This window comes from Tursiops truncatus, chromosome 7, assembly GCF_011762595.2.
Source record: "Tursiops truncatus isolate mTurTru1 chromosome 7, mTurTru1.mat.Y, whole genome shotgun sequence".
NCBI classification, from domain to species: Eukaryota; Metazoa; Chordata; class Mammalia; order Artiodactyla; family Delphinidae; genus Tursiops; species Tursiops truncatus.
The window spans coordinates 38686256-38706603 of record NC_047040.1 but is presented as its reverse complement, the minus strand read 5'-3'; the positions used below and the strand labels follow the sequence as shown (position 1 = coordinate 38706603).

The window sequence follows — 20348 nt, the reverse complement described above, 5'->3', positions numbered from 1 at the left end:
TAAGAGCACAGACTCTGGAGTCAGCATCTCTGGGATTTTAACCCCAGCTATCACACTTAGGAGCTGTATAACCTTGAGCATGTTATTTAAGCTCTCTGTGCCTCAGTTTCTTCATCTGGAAAAATAGAAGTTTTATCTAACTCATAGGTTTGTTTGGGCTAAATGGGTTAAGCCATGGGTAGTGCTTAACACTGAGCATGGAACACATGTGGTGCTCGGTAAACTCAGCTATTTTCATTCTTACTGTTATGACGTAAACGAGGATATTTTCCTTTGGCCTGGTGCTCCTTCCCTCACATCCTCTCGGATTTAATACTCACAGGGTTAGAATGCAGCACAGTGAAGAACTCTGGGCTGATGAGGAACTTCACGGGGGGAGACTGTAACAGCAACGTGAGCCTGGATCTGGAGGTAGAGTGGGGCGGGACGTTCTCCCGTCGGAAATCTAGACGGGGCAGACCACAGAGGCTTTCAGGGAGGTCTCTGCACGTGCTGGAAACATCTACTCACTTCCGTCTATATTTTAAAACAACACCTATATCGTTTGTTATTATTTTAATCCCCCAAACACTTTTTTACTTTTCTGTAAATCACGCATAAAACCCAATTGCTCTCCATCACATTAAAATGGAATTCAATAATATTTCTAGTCACTATTAACATTTTTTAAAATAAATTTATTTATTTTTGGCTGCTTTGGGTTTTTGTTGCTGCAGGCTTTCTCTAGTTGTGGCGAGCGGGGGCTACTCTTCATTGCAGTGCACAGGCTTCTCATTGCAGTGGCTTCTCTTGTTGTGGAGCACCGACTCTAGGTGCACGGGCTTCAGTAGTTGTGGCACGTGGATTCAGTAGTTGTGGCTCGCGGGCTCTAGAGTGCAGGCTCAGTAGGTATGGCGCACAGGCTTAGTTGCTCCGTGGCATGTGGGATCTTCCCAGACCAGGGCTTGAACCTGTGTCCCCTGCATTGGCTGGCGGATTCTTAACCACTGCGCCAACAGGCAAGTCCCCACTATTAACATTTTAATGCATCCTTAGATTTTATAAGTAATCAGATTCCATCTTTTTCTACTAACCCACAGATCCAGAGATTAAAGTAATTTATATCCTGTTTGGTTTTGTGATTCTTTTCTTAGTACTAATAAAAAGTCAAGGATTAGAAGAGGTGTCTGGTGAATTGGACTTTTTAAGTTGAATTACCTGGTCTTCATGAAGATCAAAAGTCCTTTTAAAGAAAGCTTCATTTCTTGGAAATCCTTACTTACTTGTTTTCTATTTTTGCGAGATGACAAAGCAAACCAACCCAAAGGCTCTTACCTGCACTGGCTTGGTGAAAGTCGGCTTCCTCCCCTGCCACATCAATCGCATTGGTGTTTTCCTCAGGCCTCTCGTTTGTCATGGTTCTGCGGATACTCTGGTATCTAAAATCAGAAGCCTAGAGTTACAACACAGCAGCCTCTAAAACACAGGGCTCAACTGCTCCCCCAGAGCCCAGAAGTTTTCACCATCTTCCCAGCCTTGACCATTTCCTCCCCAAACCTCTATCCTCTGACCTTCTGGGCCATCTGTTAAGTAAATCCATCGGATTTAATTTCTTCTGTCCATAGTCTGTGGAACATTTTCTTAACAAATTAATAAAAATTTAAAAAAACATTGTGGCCTTTAACCAAAGGAAACTAAATTCCTATATTGTTAAAGAACAACTTTTGTTCCATAGCAATTAGTTTTGGGAAAAGAAGGACAGATTTTTAAAAGCTTAGGTAACGAATAAAGATGCATTACGAACGAAGATTCTAGATATTTAAAAAGCTATCTGGCTTCAAATGACAAGTGTATATGCTCTGTTTTACTAAAAATCAATGCCTTGGGTTGACTAAAGGGGTCATCTCATTACTTATTTCCTCTCTATTTTCTAAGCAAGCTGTGGATGTGTGCGCTTATTAATTTTTAACCAAGAGACATTCAATGAAGTCTATGAATCAAGAAAAGTGACAGGACCCCCAGAGATGAAAGAGGCAATCGTGTTTTCCATTTTGCGCTGTGTAAAAATGAGCCCAACCACAAAACTGCCCATCCTCACCGCCGGTTCAGCTGCTCCATCTGCTGTATGGAGTTGGACCTCTGCAGCACCTGCGGGGCAGGGGGAGCTGTGGGCCGCTGCCAAGTCGTGGTTCTGTTTACGTGATCCACGTAGAAGATCCTGCCATGGCTGTCAATGCGTGCCTCCCAGTCTAAACAGCAGTCGTGCACAGAGAGGGATTAGGAGGGGCAGCTGAAGCCATTAACGTGGTTCATCAAGCAGCACGTGTTTTCTCCCTGACATGCTATACTTTGGGGCTAATAATGTACACCTGGGTGCATAATCCAGCACTTCCCCCCAGTCCACTCCAGAATGATTGACCAGTTAGTAAAACAGCTCCTGTGTGCATAACCAACACCTTAAAGAATCCCTGAATGTAGGGGATCCTCCCAGATCCGCCCACAATGCTCATCCTTCACGTATGAGCAATTTTAAAAATTACTAGTTGGTATCATAATACTTTCGATATTCACATCAGAATTGGTACTGATGTTTATTTTCACCCAAACTTGATTTTTTCTCTTTTTTTTCCAACCTAGATGACAGACTCACAGCTGGAAATTTCTACGTGTATATTTACACACAATTTTAGTAGATGTAGTCTTCGGAAGAAGGTAGTGCTAGCCTAGTCATCAAACAGTATCATTATCTACAAACTTCCATTTACACTTTCCCAAAGAGGAATACATTTTCAGAGCAAGGTTAATGACTTGTCTCCAACCTTAAATAAATAACAACGTTTTAAAAGATTATTTACTTTTATGTTTAAGCAATCTCATTAAATGTGTTAGTCTTTGTAAACAAATATGTAAGAGCATGTTCAGTAAAAACAGCAAGCACAGTTGTGTTCAGGGCCAGCCAGCCCACCTCTGTGAATTCTCTAAAAGGCCATTCCCCTATAAAAATAAGCAGAGCGTGAGCTGATCTTTACAAAAGGCAACAATTTTTAAATTGATTGCAATTGGGAAGGGTAATTTATATTCATTTATATAGGAACATATGAAAACAGCAGAGATCTACTCTTTAACCAGGAAAGTGCTTTATACATTGCTATTTCTAGGACAAATATGTTTTGAAATTAATAAGCACCTTTCTCTTGAGCAGCTCTGTTAATTTCAAAACTCTCCATGTGATCACACAGCTTATCAGCAGACGCCGTGGGTCTCATCCTAGAGACCAGGACGAAAGCATGTTTGCTCCTGACCAGCTATGGCATCTACTCTGGAGGTGAACGGAACAAGTATTCCAACTAAGTCCTTAGGATTGCAAAAACCTGCACGGTAGATCCCAGCCAGCACCGGAAGACCACTGAAGACTGCCTCAGCTGGGAGTGGAAGGATATCTTTTTGTTGATTTCAGCCGATCATAATTTATGACACGTGGCAAGGGAAAGAAAAATTTTCTGTGAGGAAAAGCACCACACAGACAACAAACAACTCCGTGTCACTCACGCTCCAGGGTAACGCGGACTCACAATGAAGCAGGCTGCCAAGAATGAATTATTCGGGCACAGCTACAATCCCATCAGCAGGACATTTCCAAAAGGCCTCCTGCTCAGCCTGCCATATGCTGACAAACAGTGAGCACATAAAGGCATTTTCAGGAACCATCTTCTAAAACCTCTGATCCAATCCATTGTTTGGCTCTGCTCCTCGCACACTTTCCCATCTCAAAGATTCTGAGAACAAGTATTCCCACTGCATTCCTCTCTCGTTAGAGCCAGGATAATTCAAGCACATACTATATGTCAGATCAAATGCACATGGAAACAAATGACCATTCCTTCCCCCCCAAGAATGTTTACAGAAGCTTCCAGTTTTTTAAAAATATGTAGGATAGGTCAATTAGGGATAAAACAGAACAGAAACCAACTAAAGGAAGCAGAGAGAGAGATTCTGCCAAGCTCCCAAGATAAGGTTGTCACTACAACTTGGCTCTAAGTGTTCTGGCAGTTACAGCAGAAGAGAAAACACACTGCTGCATACTTTCCATTCTCTGACAAAAGAATATTAGAAAAGTATCTTCAAAGATGGAACTTTTTCCTTGAATAAACTATACAAGAATTTACCCCAAGAAATGTGACCTGTATGCGGGCCACATGGGTAGGAAAATGGAGGAGGGGGTATCTCCAAATATATTCACCACTGTGCCTTGCACATAGCATGTAACGAATGAATAAATAATTTAAATAACGTAAAGCTATTAAAAAATGATTCTTCTTATGGTTACCGGGGGGTCGGGGGGAGGGATAAACTGGAAGATTGGGATTGACATCAACACACTACTATATATAAAATAGATAACTAATAAGGACCTACTGTATAGCACAGGGAACCCTACTCAATACTCTGTAATGGGAAAAAAATCTAAAAAGAGTAGATATATGTATATATATAACTGATTCAATTTGCTGTATACCTAAAACTAACCCAACATTGTAAATCAACTATACTCCAATAAAAATTTTAAAAAATGATCTTGTATTCACTTTCCACAAAGGCCAGGAATAACCTTCATTTGTATCTCAATAAAGACATTTCTATGCAATGGGAAAAACAAGGTCCAAAAATTTGCTTTCTAAGAATATGGGATGTTGGATGCACATTAAGACTCTCCCTATCAAGTATCATATCTTTAAATTGAGGTTGTTACTTAAGTCCCCATAAAGAGAAATGCTATACTGCTGGTTTCAAGTGGACACTCGGCATTGAACTGGGAAAGACTGTTATGCTATTGGTTTATTCGTGAACTACATATCTACTCTTACCCAAGCGGTCAATACCCTTCCATCCAGGCAAGACAGCAGAGGTGCCTGTAGGAAGGTCAGTCCTCTATCATTATCTATCATTATCTATTCACGGGGGTGGGGGTATGGTTGCTTTAATATCTTATAAGTATTTACATGAGGCCTGGTTTGTTCTTGGTTAAGAAAGCATATGAGAACACATGGCCTGGTATCAGTTTCTTTCACAGACAATGCTAAAATCACACAGGCAGGGTTAGAAGACTAGGATCTTGGCATTTACTTCCCTGTCTTGCCACACTGTAAACTGGGGTACATAATCAGTGTGCAGCGAGACTGACAGCAATGTGTTGGGGTGTGTGTGTGTGTGTGTGTGTGTGTGTGTGTGTGTGTGTGTGTGTGTGTGTGTGTGTGTGTGTGTGTGTGTGTGTAATGCACTAGATTAGCAAGCAGAAGGCCTGTATCTGGCCATGGCTTTGTCATACCTTTGCTACATGACCTTCAACAAATTACTACATCTCTATGGCCCCCAGTTTCTTTACCTAAAAAATTAGAAGACAGAGGTAAACATTGCTAAGGTCCTTTCAGTTCTAAAATAACATGAATCTGCAATGACACCCATTTTATCACATTAGGTTCAGGAAGGACCTAGTAACATCTTACATCTAGGCCAGAATTTCCAAAATAGATTCTAAGTTAATTAAGCCTTTGGGGCCAGGGGCTTTGGGGTCCTGAGGAGTAGGGCTGCTGAACCACCTGCCAACCCCACTTTAAACACTGCAGCTCCAACATTATCTGTTGTGCATATTAGTCTTCCACATAAGATTTCACTTCCATAAAGAGCTTCACAGCAACAATAAAGTTTGAAAACTATTATCTAGAGAATGTTTCTCAAGGTGTGGGATTCTGACAGTATGTGTCAGAATCATTGTGAAGATCAATAAAAATGCAGATGCCAAGGACACACCCCAGCTCTTCAAAATCAGACTCTCTGAAGCCAGGACTCAGTTATCTACATTTTTAACAAACTTCCCAGGTGATTCCTAGACACACTAAACTTTAAGGAACACTGACGTAAATTAACAAGAACTTAAGACAGCAGCTAACTTACTGGACAAACCCATGGAGCTAATGCTGGATTTCTTAGAAGTCATGAAGTGCAGGCTCGCAAGAAACTAAATTTCAGCCTAAATACCCCAAACTGAAATCCAGGAGCAAGTGTACACTTAAGACACCCTGAAATTCAAATAGAATAGCCCCCTTTAAATAGCTGGATATTAAGGGTAAGTCAGAGAGTTAGCATGAAAATCTATGCCAAGCCACTGTCACGGCATTAATTCCAGATGCAGGGAGGTAGAGCCGGGCAGGTCTTAGATATTTCCAACTTTTAGAATCAATATATGTAGGCAGGGGCAGGGGTCATCACTATGGCCCCTCTTCATCTCATCACTCTTCTTTCTCGCTCCTCTCAAACTAGACCTTGGTCTCCACCCAGACCTTGGGCCACCCAGGTGATTAGATGAAGACGTGAACACATCTCAGTGAGTGCTGAGACTGGGAAGAAGGTCAATGGCTAGACAGGATGAATCACATATCAGGGGAAGCCAGCACTGAACTGTCTACTACGGAACTCAAAGCGGTGAGAGGACTAAGAGTAGGGAACTGACCTGGTTGTAACTGGATTAAGGACAACGAAGTACCTGAATATTGTGAAGTAAGTTTATAAACCCACTGTAAAAATTATAATAACCGTGGTATCCTCACCAAAATGGTGAGATGATGAAGTTACAATAAACTAAGGGTACTTTTAAGGAAAAAAAGCTTTGTAATAGATGCCAGAAATCAGTGTTTAATGGATTATTTTTTCCTTATTTAAACACTCAAAGAAGTATGATACCATTTGTATAAAGTACGAAAGTAAGTTAAACTTGTCTGTGCTCTGGGGAGTCAGGACAGTAGGTCCCCTTGCTCTTCAGGAGTGGGGGTTGGAGACTGGTAGCGGGGCACAAGTGGCCTCCCAGGGACCACAGATGTGGTGCTGATTGCCCAGGTGGGCACAGTCTGGGAGAATTCAGCAGGCTGAATGTGCTCTTTTCTGCATGTACATTATATTTGAATAAAAAGTTTAAAAAATCTCAAATAGCTGCATAGTTTGGACCTTAATATTCGATTTTTAAGGAAGTAGCTTTTTAGATTAAAAGTGTGAATTTTTTTCTCCAAACTAACTTTTAGGTTCTAGAGAATAAGAGCCCCTAGCTTTAAACAGAGTAGAAATTCTATAAGATTAATTGTATTTTTCAGATTCATTACCTTCTTTTAAACCTTCATTTCAAAGGATGCTTTAGTAACAAAAGCGCACAACCACCAAAAATGATAAACATCCCCCTGTGTTTTTCCAGAGCTACTCATTTGAACCCACCACATAAATAATACACGAGTCCTAAAAATATGGCAATAAGCCTGGGATCCTATAAGAGTCCACTGTGGACTGTTCATCCGGAATCTATTCCTATTCCTACCCTTTTGGGAGAAAAACACCTTTCAACAGTTTCCTGTTGTCTCCAGTAAGCAATGGGTTAAGTCACAATTACACTGGAGCCAAAAAAGAAAAAACTAAAATAGTTTTTCAGAAGGGGCTGAGCTGGCCATTTTTTCCCACTTATCCTAATGCTAAAAAGACCAAGAGTCATTACGCTGATGACACTTTAGTGGGCTTCAGCCCTGAACAACCTCCAGCTGCCAGCCTATGAATCACCTCAGAAGAAGATACAGCAGGTTCTTAAGGCACTCAGTGCATATTCAAGTTCAAGCTGCCTCCCTGGAAGGCTCTCAATAGTGCCATGCCACCTTTAAGAACCAGAGCTTTCTTATTTTGTATGGCTCATCAGAATGTCTCTCAACCACTGGTTGAGGTTACACAGCCCACAAGGTCACAGCACAGGGGGTCCATGGCCTAATCCAAGAGTAAGAGTTTGAGAACCAATCGATCGATCATCATTACAGCTGAGTGGTCTCTGTCCAACATCTGTTCCCTGGTCCTGAGATAGGAGGAATAAGGCTGGAAGAAGAAGCAAACAAACAAGGAAACCTGCTTTACATAAAAAGAGATCAAACAGATGTTCAGAGACTAACTTATAACCCTGACACACAGACAACCACGCCATCAGCCATAAGAGTGAAGAGGCATAGCAAGGATACCTCTAAATCCCCTTAGTTGAGTTTGCAAATCTTCAGAGAGAAGCAAACTTTACTGGGTAGTTTCCTCACTCTATGTTAGTACATGGGTATTTTTAAGGCAAATACAAGCTAAAATAACAACAACAATAATAATAAGGAAGAAGAAAAAGAATCCAGAGTGGGGGGGGGGATCATGCTTCAGTAGACTGTCCTGCAGGTGTGTGGACAGTGACCTATACAGAGAGGAAAAGGCACGTCTGAGTCTAATACAGATGCTTAGGAGCAAATCCATCTGGGCCAAAAGACAGTCGCTAGTACTGTCACTGTCACCACTTTTCTTATACTTGACGGACCTCCCAGAGAAGGGTCCTGCTAAGTGATCTTCACCTGGAAGAAGAAAGCTGAGCATCTTTTCAGCCTTCCTAGGTCTGCCCTCAAAACACAATATAATGCAGTTTCAGAGAAGCCCCCAAACCCTCTACTTTCAGGTGATGCTTGTGCCTAATAGATAACATACCAAGGTATGTCACCACTCTGCCGCTAACCAAACTTTCAGAATTTACACTCATCTACCTACACAACAGTCCCTACCATTCTAACCTTAGATAATGGAGTAGAAAAAAATGTTTGAGACTCTGTCTCAACTTTTACTAGTATGGAATCTTAAATAAGTTACTTAATTTATCTGGGCTTCAATTTCTCCATCTATAAAGTGAAAGAATCAGATTATTTGATTTCTACCCATCAATCTATAAATTATGGATAAGACCTGCTTGACCTACTTCATAAAATTGTTAAAAAGAATTTTTTTAAAAAAGCTAAAAATTCTTTGTAAACTGTAAACCACTATACAAGTCTGAGGTATTATAATAAATCATGTTAAAAGTATAATCCCTAACCTTAAAATAATTCAGCCAGGTCATTTAAGAGACAGGCCAATCTGCATACTCCAAGTGGATGCCCCTTAGCTGAGCCTCCTGAGAGACAATATATGAACGCAGAATGCCACAGCTCTGAGTTAAGAGGCATGGCCAGAGACGGTAGCAGAGCTGCCCAGTGAGGCAAGGAGGGCAGAGAACTGGTTCGGGCAGGACGCACAACTAGCACAGGCAGCCAAGTGATTAGACTGTCAAAAGATGAGACCGACTGGGAATAGGAGAGGGCAAAGCAGTGTGAGGACAGAGCTGAACAGTAATCAGGTATGCTCAGACCATAATCTGTAATTGGTCCATGATCATGTAAATCCCCAAATCTGCAAGTTGCACAAGAGGGAACAACTCTTAAGAATTCCTCCCCCCGCCGCTGTTCATCAGTTACTCATTAAATTGGATATACTACTAACGTGCTTTTTTTCCTTTTGGATATATTAATTTATTAAAATGAACTGCCAATTGTTTATTTTTTTAAATCCTAAAATTTAGCATTATATCTGTGTAATGCAAATACCAGTGTTTAAACAAATGCATGGAAACAGCTCAAATGGTGGTCATAATTTCAGCAGGAAAGTACCTGTCTTTACTAAATACAATCTAGAGACCAAAACTGTGAATCCAACAAAATTCAGAGCAATTGGATGTGGCCAGGAGGATGCCATTTATCCATACACTGATGCAATGCTATGCCTCCTGTCCAGGTGCCTGAAACTCTGATTACTTACTATTAATCCACATACTCATGTAAACAAAGCTCTCCCAGAATTCTCTCCTGGTGTTCCTAATTCATTTTTCTCCAATTATATCTAAATATCACCCAGGAATACTTTTCTTTTCTGCCTCTAATGTTTTCTCCAAGGGTAAACAGTAAGGAAGTTTTCCCCTCCACCTGCTTAAGATGACACAATGGTTAATTGATCTCTTGGATGATTTTTAAAAACTGCTTAAAATATATGTTTCCTATGAGTAACCACCCTCAGCTATCCAAATATATGAACAAGGGGAGGATCTGTGCACAACAGTATTTACAAACGATTAAGTCAATATTTTGACAAACTGTACAGAGCACCATTCAGCTCTTTTGCCAGCACTCACCAAAACTAACTACTCAGCATTTTAGCCCTTTAAATGCATACTGCCCCCGCTCTATGTCCCACCATTTTTAAAACACAGAGGGCCAAAAGCATCCACTTCTTGCCATGATCGCATATAAGATGGGTGAATAGAGAAGGTGAACAAGAAGGAAAAGCAGTAAGGCAGAAAGATGTATTTTCCAATGTGTTCTTAAAAACAGTATTTACTGAGCTTTATCACTGTTCTTCAAAATGCTTTGCTCTCACATAGTAATACTGCTTTAAGGGATTCTAGAAACTTAAATAGAGTTTAAATTACATTCAGACTATGACTGGCCATGGGCATCACTCAGCTCTTGGAGTTCAGGTCGCATAACTTTCCCAGCATTCCTAGTGCTCACCCATCTCTCCTTTAAGTGCTACGTGTTTCTTGAAAGCAAAAAAAAAAAAAAAAAAAAGAAATATCTTTCAAATCTCCAGATAATCATCATGGTCCAGAAAACAGTAGACTAATTTCTGAAATTAATAACACTTCTCTGGATATTCCTAAGGAAAAAAACCAGGACCCTGTAGTTAATGATTTAAAATGTTGTAAATGAATAAAAAGCAGTATATTACCTAGAGCTAAGAGATTGTACCTATTTGTCTAATAACTGAAAATTCATACTGCCTATGCAAACTTAAAATTTTTTCTATTATACATCCTATTGTCCATAACATCTGGATCTCTTTTACTTTAGAGTATCTACTTTCCCCCAGCTACCCTTTCATTTGGTGGAACTGTGCCAGAGAGGAGTCTTCTGCTAAGCACTTTCCAGACTGTATCTGCTAAATCACGTGGCAGCTCCCAGAACTCTACTTCTGGGGGACTGGGCAACCATCCTTTAGGTCCCGTGGGTCCTGTCACCCTTGAACCCTTTGATCGAGGTGAGCCCTTTAGTTAGCAGGTCCTCACTTGGTGGGAGAGCCTCGTCCACCCTCTGGTACCGGCTAACATCCTGGCGCACTGAAGGCAGTGATCGCAAAGGCTGGTGGCCGTTGGCTTGAGAACCTAGGATTAAAGGTAAACAGTTACCTGGGTATTGTTTTCCCCTTCAGTGTCAAAACAGCCTTTGGGGGAAAAAAAACACCTAACAAAAGTCCTGGGGCTAGTCTCTTATCTCTTTTTCGTCTCATTTCCCATATGAGGACCCAGAAACAACAGAAGAGAATGGGAGGTGGATGCTTAGTCAGAAGTGGGTCTTCTAGGGAGATGTCGGTCTGGGCCCATTCCTCCCCCTCCCCTGCCTTTTCCCACCCTGGCATCTGTCCTAGTCATGTAGCAATGCTTTAGAGTCACACAATGACTGGAAGATAATGAAAAAAAACAAAAAACGGTGGAGGAAGAAAAGAAGGGGATAGGTAGAAAAATAAGTTACAGAATAAGAAAATCGTTTCTATTTCTGAGTCTATGCTGTTTAGGCATATGAAATTATACTCAGACTTTTTGATGCAGCTAGAACAGTTTAAAGGGATCATTCTACTGAGCCACATTCATTGAGACATAAAACAAATTTTATGTGTAAATTTGCATCCTCAAACAGCTTGTTTTCAAGTGTCAGAATGCATCACCTAACTTAGTTGACATTTCTTATACTGCAGAAGGCAAAAATATGACATTTGATGCAAACCACATATTAACCTTCTGTTTTGAAGCTTCATGCAATAAGGAGCGAGTTAAGATGTTCCTGAAAACCTTGCAGATAACACTAACGTAGATGCTGCCAGCCTGTTTGGTTTTGTATCTACAAACCCAGGTCCCGCCAGAGATTCATTATGCTTTTTCACACTGCCCAGACAAGAGGACTGAGCCCCAGGCGCACTGAATGTGCTGGCGCGCGGCACGCATCCCAGGCCTCCAGGCCTGTGTGGACCAGGGGTGCCCCCACCCACCGGGCCACCTTTCTAGGCAGAGCAGGTGCCCGCACTGATGCAGAGCCTTGAGGTTCATTATCTAAGTTTAAGACTGTTATCTGACACGCCTCTTATTCCACCAAAAGAAGATCCATAGGGAGGGTGGGATGGAGACTCAAGAGAGAGGAGATATGGGGATATATGTATGCATAGAGCTGATTCACTTTGTTATACATCAGAAACTAACACACCATTGTAAAGCAATTATACCCCAATAAAGATGTTAAAAGAAAAAAAAAGCTGTTGAACCCCAAGGAGAAGAATTCAGCTAATATGTGCCCTGCAGTACAATTTCCACTGAGGGACAAAACCACAAGGCTTCTCTCTGAGCGGGTATGCCCGAGCCACGAGCCACGTTGTCTTCTACATCCTACCTCCGGTCGCGCCCTCCTCCTGGGCAGTGGCCCCTTCACAAGCCCCTTGGGCATGCCCCGCATCACGCTCTTCTTGGGGCGGGCTCTCAGTAGCAGCAGCAGCTCCCTCCAGGCTCCCCCTCCGCTGCCAGACCTCCCCCACCTCCTCCTGGTCAGGTGAAGTAGCCGATTCTGCCCCTGGCCCTTCCTCCTCTCCACTGGGCACCTGCACTACAGGTAAAGAACCAGGAGTGCATATGGAACCCTGTGACCCTTCAGCAGGGCCACTGCTGGTGGGCTCTGCCGCACAGGCTCCATCTTCCTCCTCCTGAGAAGAAAAGGCTGGAGTTTCGGGAAACCGCGCACTCTCAAGAGATGAGCACCGTGTCTCCACCGAGGACAGCTGCGTGGTGACACTCTCATTGCAGGAGCTGTCGGCCCCGTCCAGGTCACTCTCTCCCTCAGGCCTGGTGCTGGCCTCGCTCACGCTCTCTGTCCTGGCGGGGTCACTGGGCTCTGTTTCCGAGGACACCTGGGAAGGCTCAGACCCCTGATCAAGGGACTCGATCTCACTGACGGCTCTTCGGCTTCCTCCTGACGTGTCAGAAGTGCCCGTGTCTGCCCCACTTGTGGGCTGATCTACCTCCTGGGCGCCGCACAATTCAGTGCTCCCCTGGTCAGCACTCGGCTGACACTCCGGGGCATTCTCGCTTTCATCAGGGACTGGGCCTGAGGGGAAGGAGCTCTCCGCAAGCTCTGGAAGACTTTCTGGCTTGTCCTCGAAGGAAGCAGCTTCATTGGTGGAGGCTTCCTCATTCTCCACCGTGTTGTCTTCTGGCTTTATCTGAGATGTCAGGCTCCCATCATCAGTTCTTGACGCCCTGCTAAACATTATCAACCCTCCTTCCTCCTCCAAGGAGGATGGATAACCCAGGTCTTGCTGGAACTCGTGGTCTTCTTCATCTGAGTCGATATGAAGCATTGCATTGAGTCTTGTGTCGGTGGGAAAACTACTCCTTAGTTTCGGAGAGGCTCCCATGGACCTTTCCGAACAAGTAGCTGCACCCGACCTGGAATGGCCATTGTGTTCAATAGCATCTAAGTAATCATTGAGTGAATCCTGACGTCCTCTGGGAGGTGAGGTCCTTGAAGAAGTAGAGGTGAATTCTTCTGAGTCTATTTCCAGAGTAGAGCTAGTCCTGAAAGAATGCTTGGGGGTCCCATTAGCACTTTCCTCAGAAACTGGTCCATTGGAACAAACTGTGCTGTCATGATGGCCCCCTGGCATGTCCTCCTCATCAGAAGGGCTTCCTAGGTCTCCATTCACAGTATTGACTCCAAGTATTGTGCCAACAGCTTCTGGAGAAGCATCTGAAGGAGAAAACAGCATTTATAAAAACAAAGTAGTAATAACGAACGAACTTTTAATGTCCTATTCCTTTGCCACTAATGAGTTCAAAGAATTCAGTCATCCCACTGAGGTCTCTTTACAGTATCACCAACTTGCTAAGAGTTACTATTCACTACTAAACGAGTACATATATTGCTGGTCAGTTTGACATATGAGGTTTACATGTTCACTACTGCCGTAAATTCCACATCCCAGTTTCCAAATGCAGGTAAAACCTAAGAGAGATTTTTTGATAAACAGGCTTTTAAATCTGCTTGGAAAACTTCAGCAGGTAATCATTTGATAGCTATTTTATGTTCAGAACAGGATACAAACAATTCTGTTCAAATGTAAACTGACAACAGAGTAAGATTTAACAAGTTTTTCCTATGGCAATATATTTATACAGGTATCTCACCTTCATGCACAGAAGATGTGACCTCCACTCTGAACTGGAGGTACCCACTCACGTGGTCAGCTGGGAGCCTTCTGCCGAGGTTGTAGCTGAGCATCTGGTCACTGCAAGAGGAGAAATGGTTCCTTCATACTTACTACTCTGGTGTCAGCCTTCATCTTCTTCCCATAGGCCACCCCCCAAACCCCACATATGTCTCTTGAAACGTGCATACTCACAAGAAAATAAAAGGTCAAAGGCATGTTAAGAGTCAGTGTAATTTTGTTCATTTGTACAAATGAATACTTATAAACCCAGGGATAAAAGGGAATCTTGTCACAAGGAAAAGTATCAGTAAAGGCTGAAAATGCAATACTGTACAATATTGTTATGATTTTTTTAAAGGGCACTGATTTGCTCTCTCACTGTTAAGAGTGACCAAAGAAAGGGCATTTTAAAAGCCATCAAGGGGCTGAGAAAGGCCAAAAATTTTGGGTGTTTTCTGACTCAAGTGTAAATGTATAGGTCTGGTTCCTTAGCATTTAGCATGATAGGAGTTAGGTCCTAAAAAGACAGGCACAGGGAATTCCCTGCTGGTCCAGTGGTTAGGACTCCGTGCTTCCACTGCAGGGTGCAGAGGTTCCGTCCCTGGTTGGGGAACTAAGATCCCGCATCCTGCATGCTGCACGGCCGGCCAAGCAAAAGAAAAAGAAACAAAAGAGAGAGAGAGGCGCACAGGTAAGGGTTATCACATGGAGGGCACAGTGCTGCTGTATCCTGAAGAACAGGAGCTGGGAGTCAGGAGAGAGCAGCGTGAGAACAGGCCGGGCTCTGACAGCTGCTCCAGCTGTGTGAGAGGCAGGGGGCTGTTGCACCTCCCCTTCCTCACCTGTAAAGTAAGGGGCTCACTGTTGGCCCTCACTATTGGGGGGCCTATCATTGATACTCCAGGCAGCTTGTAAGCCATACTGATGGGACAGTTGGAGAACTGCACTAGCTGTCGGAGTCTCGCTGCCACACTTGGAGGTGCGCTGGAGGGGACCACAACTGGGCCCAGCTCCTGCCCCACCTTGGCTCCAGGCTCAGGCTACCAGCCTCCTCCAGGATGGAGCGGTTGATCTTTTTCAATTCCGTGTTTATTTATCAAAGTCAAATACAATCGCATCATTTCTCTGTATGCAAGCAACTTTCGTTGAAAATCTGATTTATTCTTAATTAAGGAAAATAATCAGAGGGATAGTACCAAATCACACTATCTCTGCTCTCACACTGCCCTCTAATGGCAACTTCAGGAGGAAAACACAAGGCCTCTACCTAATACTTGCACCACTGTACACTTCAGGGCCTCTGGTCAGCTACTGATTATTAATCTCCATAACTATTTTGCTTGTTCTTCTCTACCTCCTCCGTACAATTATAAATAGATGTTATCTGGGATTTTACATTAGCGTGTACACATTTACATGCTAATGTGAAATCCCAGTTCAGCTCTTATGAATTTCTTTGAGCTCATAGCAAGATTTTCTTAAAATAATGAGATCGTTTCCTTTACTTCTTTCTTTTTCTTCCCTAGAAACGTTGTAATAATTTTTTGATTGATGTTTTTAAAAAGCTTTGTTTCCCCCAATTGAGTGCTTACACTCTGATAAGGGCTTTGCATGCATCATCTCCTTCAATCTTCCCTGTGAGGCAAGTGGTGGCCCTGTTTTCTAAGGCATAGGGAGGGTACGTAACTTGCCCAAGGCCAGGCAACAATTAAGTGACAGAACCAGGATTAGAACACAGATGCATCTGACACAGAAGCCCCTGATCTGCAGTCCCCAGATCAGATCTCATTTTATGCACACTTTCAGTGATTCTTGGCGGCTTTCAGTAGCATGCATTTTAATGATATTTACTCATGGCTCATCTCAATGCAATCATTATCATAATGTTTTGTCTACTTAATCTGGTATTTAAAAAATTTTTTTTCTGTAAAGGGATATACTGGCATTTTTAACTATTAGACATTACAGGTATGTTAAATGCTTTTACATTAGCGTGTTCGAATAATTCTATAATGACTATAATGACAGCAGGGATGTCTTTTTCTCTTACCACTGTCTTCCAGCATTTAGACAGTGCCTGACACACAGAGATGCTCCACCTTTGTCCACTAATGCATGAACCCAGCAGCAAACTACTGGGACCTACTCTCAACATTACAGTTCCTCATCCACATCTTTGGACATTCAGTCCTGGAATGATAAAACTCTTCATTTCTCTGTTAAAATTAAATTGACTCTCCTCTCCTCCTCTTTGGCCAATAAAAGTAAAGTGTTGGTGTTGATGATAAAAACTTATAAAAGTGATGCATTTTAGCTAGGAAGTAAATGTTCAGTAGGGATTCTAAGAATGGCATCCATCCTTTTGCTCACTATCATATCCCAAATACCCAACACAGTGCTTAACATTTAGTAGGCACTATATGTATACACACCCACACATTTGTTGAATAAATTTAACAAATGAGACTCTTTACTTGGAAAAAAGAATTTTAACAGGTGTTAGTGCTATTTTTTACCCAAACTGACAAGATACTCAACTATTCAATCTATCAGTACAGGAAAGCCTCCCTATTTGGAGATTCCAAGTCAAGGGGGTTTCATCCTTTGTGAGTGCCTGTCAAGGGATTCACCTCTTTCTTGTTCTTACTCAGTCTCATCTGATTCATCCTGCCTCTTGCCATGACAGATAATTGTGTACCCTATATTATATATTATTATGATACATCATTATAAAGAATAAGTGCCAAAGAACTCTCACTGTCTGACTGAGACATTCTCTCACTAGTGTAATCACAGCAAATGACAAAGCATGGCACAGTGATGTGCCTTTTGGACAGAATGCAAGCCACTCTCTGAAAAATGTCACATTCAAACCAATGCTCTTAAAATAGGTAATTAGTAAGGACTTCTAGCTCATCCTATAAAACCTCACCATGTAAAACCTCAGCTATTTCAGAGAGTTGCAGTCTACAAAACACATAAGAAAACTCAGTATTTTTCAAGACGTATCAATTACTTGATAGAAAGTAATAATCAGATCAAAAATAGATTTAGATGCTAACAGCCAATACACTAACATGTAGTATCATATTTATTTAATAAAGCAAATCCCTAAGTATCAGGCAATGCTTTTAATATACTTATGTAGAAACATTTCATAATTCTGATACTTTACGAATTCATGCTGGACTTCCTTCCAGTACATATGGAATCCATGACAGGCAGTACTCTATGTGTCCAGTTCTTTAAAAGACTGAATGAAAAGCCAGCAAGTTAACAGGAGTTGCAAGCACTCAAAATGCTTTCAAGCATTTCAAGTTTCAAGGTTTTATGTTTCCTTGATCATTCTTACTGGTATACATAAATTGACACTCTGCCAAGTGTCACAGATATTATATAAATTATATGATTATACTTATAGAAACTAAATTATAAGTATATTTCCAATGAGAGTTAATTCTCACTCTTCGTAATTTTTCATTTTATATCAATCCTAAAAATAATTTTTTAAAACTTCCCAAAGAATATCTCTACTAGAAGCAATAATTGCTATCCTTAAAAATAACTATGATTTCCCAGTTTTATCAAATTAAACCAGGCTGCTAGAATTTCAGCCTAATATTTCTACTTCATGTGGTCTGGCTCAACCATTGTCTCTGATGGCCAGAGAATTAGAATCCATTAGAATCTCTTAATTTCATGTTTTGAAGGTGTCTTAGAGATCATCGGTCTAAAGACTTTATTTTTCAGATGAGGAAACTAATGCCTGAAAAAATTGTGACTTGCCAGAATAGAACAGTTAATTAGCTGCAAGGTGAATAGGAATGAGCAACCTTCCTCAGTTAGCTAGACTAGTATTCCATCACTGCCAGTCCTTAAAGTATTGCAGAGAAGCTGGGATTCTGGAGCTGACGGATCTGCTCAAATCCCAGCTCCAGCCCTGGCTTGCTAGCCTCAGATTTCTCATCTCCAGAATGGGTATAATCACATTATTCACCTCTCAGAGTTGTTGAGAAGATTACATGAGCTAATGAGTGTAATTTACTTAGCTCCTGACATAGAATAGGGTCTCATCATCTTTTTTGTTTACTTTGGTTTACTACTGCTGCTACCACTACTACAACTACTGTTATCACTGATACTGCTGCTACTGTTATCATATGTGCATAATGTCCTCCTAAAATGAAAAAGATGTTCCCCAGTGCCACCTGAGAGCACCAGTGTTACTGGGTTTGCTGGCACTTACCATGTGAAAATATATACACCATTTATATAGTAAGGGATGGAGGCATGTTACGATTTCTTAACTACTTGATTCACAGCTTACAAAAAGTTCACAGAAAGAAAACAGACGTCAAATCACATTTCAAAATTCTCTCAACGGGCTTCCCTGGTGGCACAGTGGTTAAGAGTCTGCCTGCCAGTGCAGGGGATGCGGGTTCGAGCCCTGGTCTGGGGGGATCCCACATGCCGCGGAGCGGCTGGGCCCGTGAGCCACAATTACTGAGCCTGCGCGTCTGGAGCCTGTGCTTCGCAACAAGGGAGGCCGCGATAGTGAGAGGCCCGCGCACGCGATGAAGAGTGGCCCAGTTTGCCGCAACTAGAGAAAGCCCTTGCACGAAACGAGACCCAACACAGCCAAAATAAATAAATAAATAAATTTAAAATTCTCTCAACAAGTAATTTCTCATTGTCTGAACAAACGTACATGTCTTAGAGCTCCACTATAACACCTTCTCGGAGTCTAGGCTTTGTTTTAAAGGGCCCTAAAATAAGGTGGTTTTGGTGTCTCAGGAATAACATATTCTCTGGATGGGGTTAATCAGGATCAGGAGGTGTCAACCTGACACGGGGATCTTGCTTTAGGGAGGGATTTTTATAGCAAGATTTCAATATCTCAAAAACAACTGAGCACTGTGACATTTGACACTGAAATGGTAATAATGGTAGGTACATCGTGGAAAAGATAGATAACCCAAAAAGGTATATAATTAAAATAAAGTGCTTTCTGCCCTTCACATTTCAATGAGTATATGTGCACTTTCTTTCTTTCTTTCTTTTTTTTTTTTTTTGCGGTACGCGGGCCTCTCACTGTTGTGGCCTCTCCCGCTGCGGAGCACAGGCTCCGGACGCGCAGGCTCCGGACGCACAGGCTCAGCGGCCATGGCTCACGGGCCCAGCCGCTCCGCGGCATGGAGCACTTTCCTTTTTAAAAGAATTATGTTACCACTTCTTATCAGTAAGAAAAGTCCTCGGACTTCAAAGTATCATTTCAGTAGCTTCAGTAGGAACTAATCCCAACAAGACCCCTAGGTGTGACGGCTGATTACCCGATGGCTTGTCGCTCCAAAAGCCTCTGGACTGGAATGGTTAGTTTCCCCAGAAAACGCTTGATGATAGGTCGGCTCTTGGCAAATTTGTCTTTAATTTCAATTTCTAAGACATCAGTAAGGAGTGCGAAAAAGGAATATTTCTGAAAACAAAACATAACATGTTGAGTCAAAAAAAGAGATAAATATGAAATTACGTATATCAGTTTATTATTAAAGAAAATAGTATCTCTTAAATCCTAACGACACACAGAGTCCACATTGCCAGAAAAATCTGCAGCTATTGTCAATCCTTTATTCACTCAGAGTCATTAACATTCACAAAGACTAAAAAGCAACAGCTAGGATCTGTATGACAAAGGAAGTCCCTTCGATCATCCAACTCTTCCTGGTTCAACAGTTTTAGGAGATGCTATCAAATATTAAACTATGCACAATACAATTTTAGTGCTCACTACATTTAACGTATCTTTATTCTTTAATACTTAATATCTTGTTATAGAGTGGCTTAGACTTAACTGATACATTTGATTAACAGCAATTTTAATTCCTGATCCCATGGTATTTTCGAAGTTGCACATCATAGGTTAAAATACTCCTTCACTTAGTGGTTAAAGTAGGAACATCTAAAGGATATGATGGTTTCCCCGGTTTATATTAAAATAAAACAATGCTTAAATGGAAGTTACTTAATTTAAAAGGCACACAGGGACATTTCTTCTGGGACAGAAAAATAAAAGTATGAGGTTAAGATAAGATGTGTTGTTTTAAGAATGCCATTGGAGAAAACTGGATTGGATATTAATAAGGATATAAAATAAAAATAAAGAGTTTTACTCATTTACAAAGACTTTCACATATATTACAAAGATAAAATTT

At 41.7% G+C, this 20348-nt stretch overlaps 1 protein-coding gene across 11 annotated transcripts in view; it reads right to left on the bottom strand.

The window, feature by feature from the left end:
• HECW2 (HECT, C2 and WW domain containing E3 ubiquitin protein ligase 2) overlaps nt 1-20348 on the bottom strand; it is a 417065-nt gene that overhangs the window by 122592 nt on the left and 274125 nt on the right. For 10 of the 11 annotated variants that reach the window (XM_073807454.1, XM_033859936.2, XM_073807452.1 and 7 more), the window contains 7 exons: nt 19470-19612; nt 14117-14217; nt 12330-13679; nt 10958-11053; nt 2078-2228; nt 1315-1418; nt 321-445 (listed from right to left, as the gene is read on the bottom strand). In XM_073807454.1, the coding sequence (XP_073663555.1) occupies nt 321-445; nt 1315-1418; nt 2078-2228; nt 10958-11053; nt 12330-13679; nt 14117-14217; nt 19470-19612 (2070 nt within the window). The remainder of the gene's footprint in view (nt 1-320; nt 446-1314; nt 1419-2077; nt 2229-10957; nt 11054-12329; nt 13680-14116; nt 14218-19469; nt 19613-20348) is intronic. The other variant, XM_073807453.1, reaches the window with a different exon arrangement.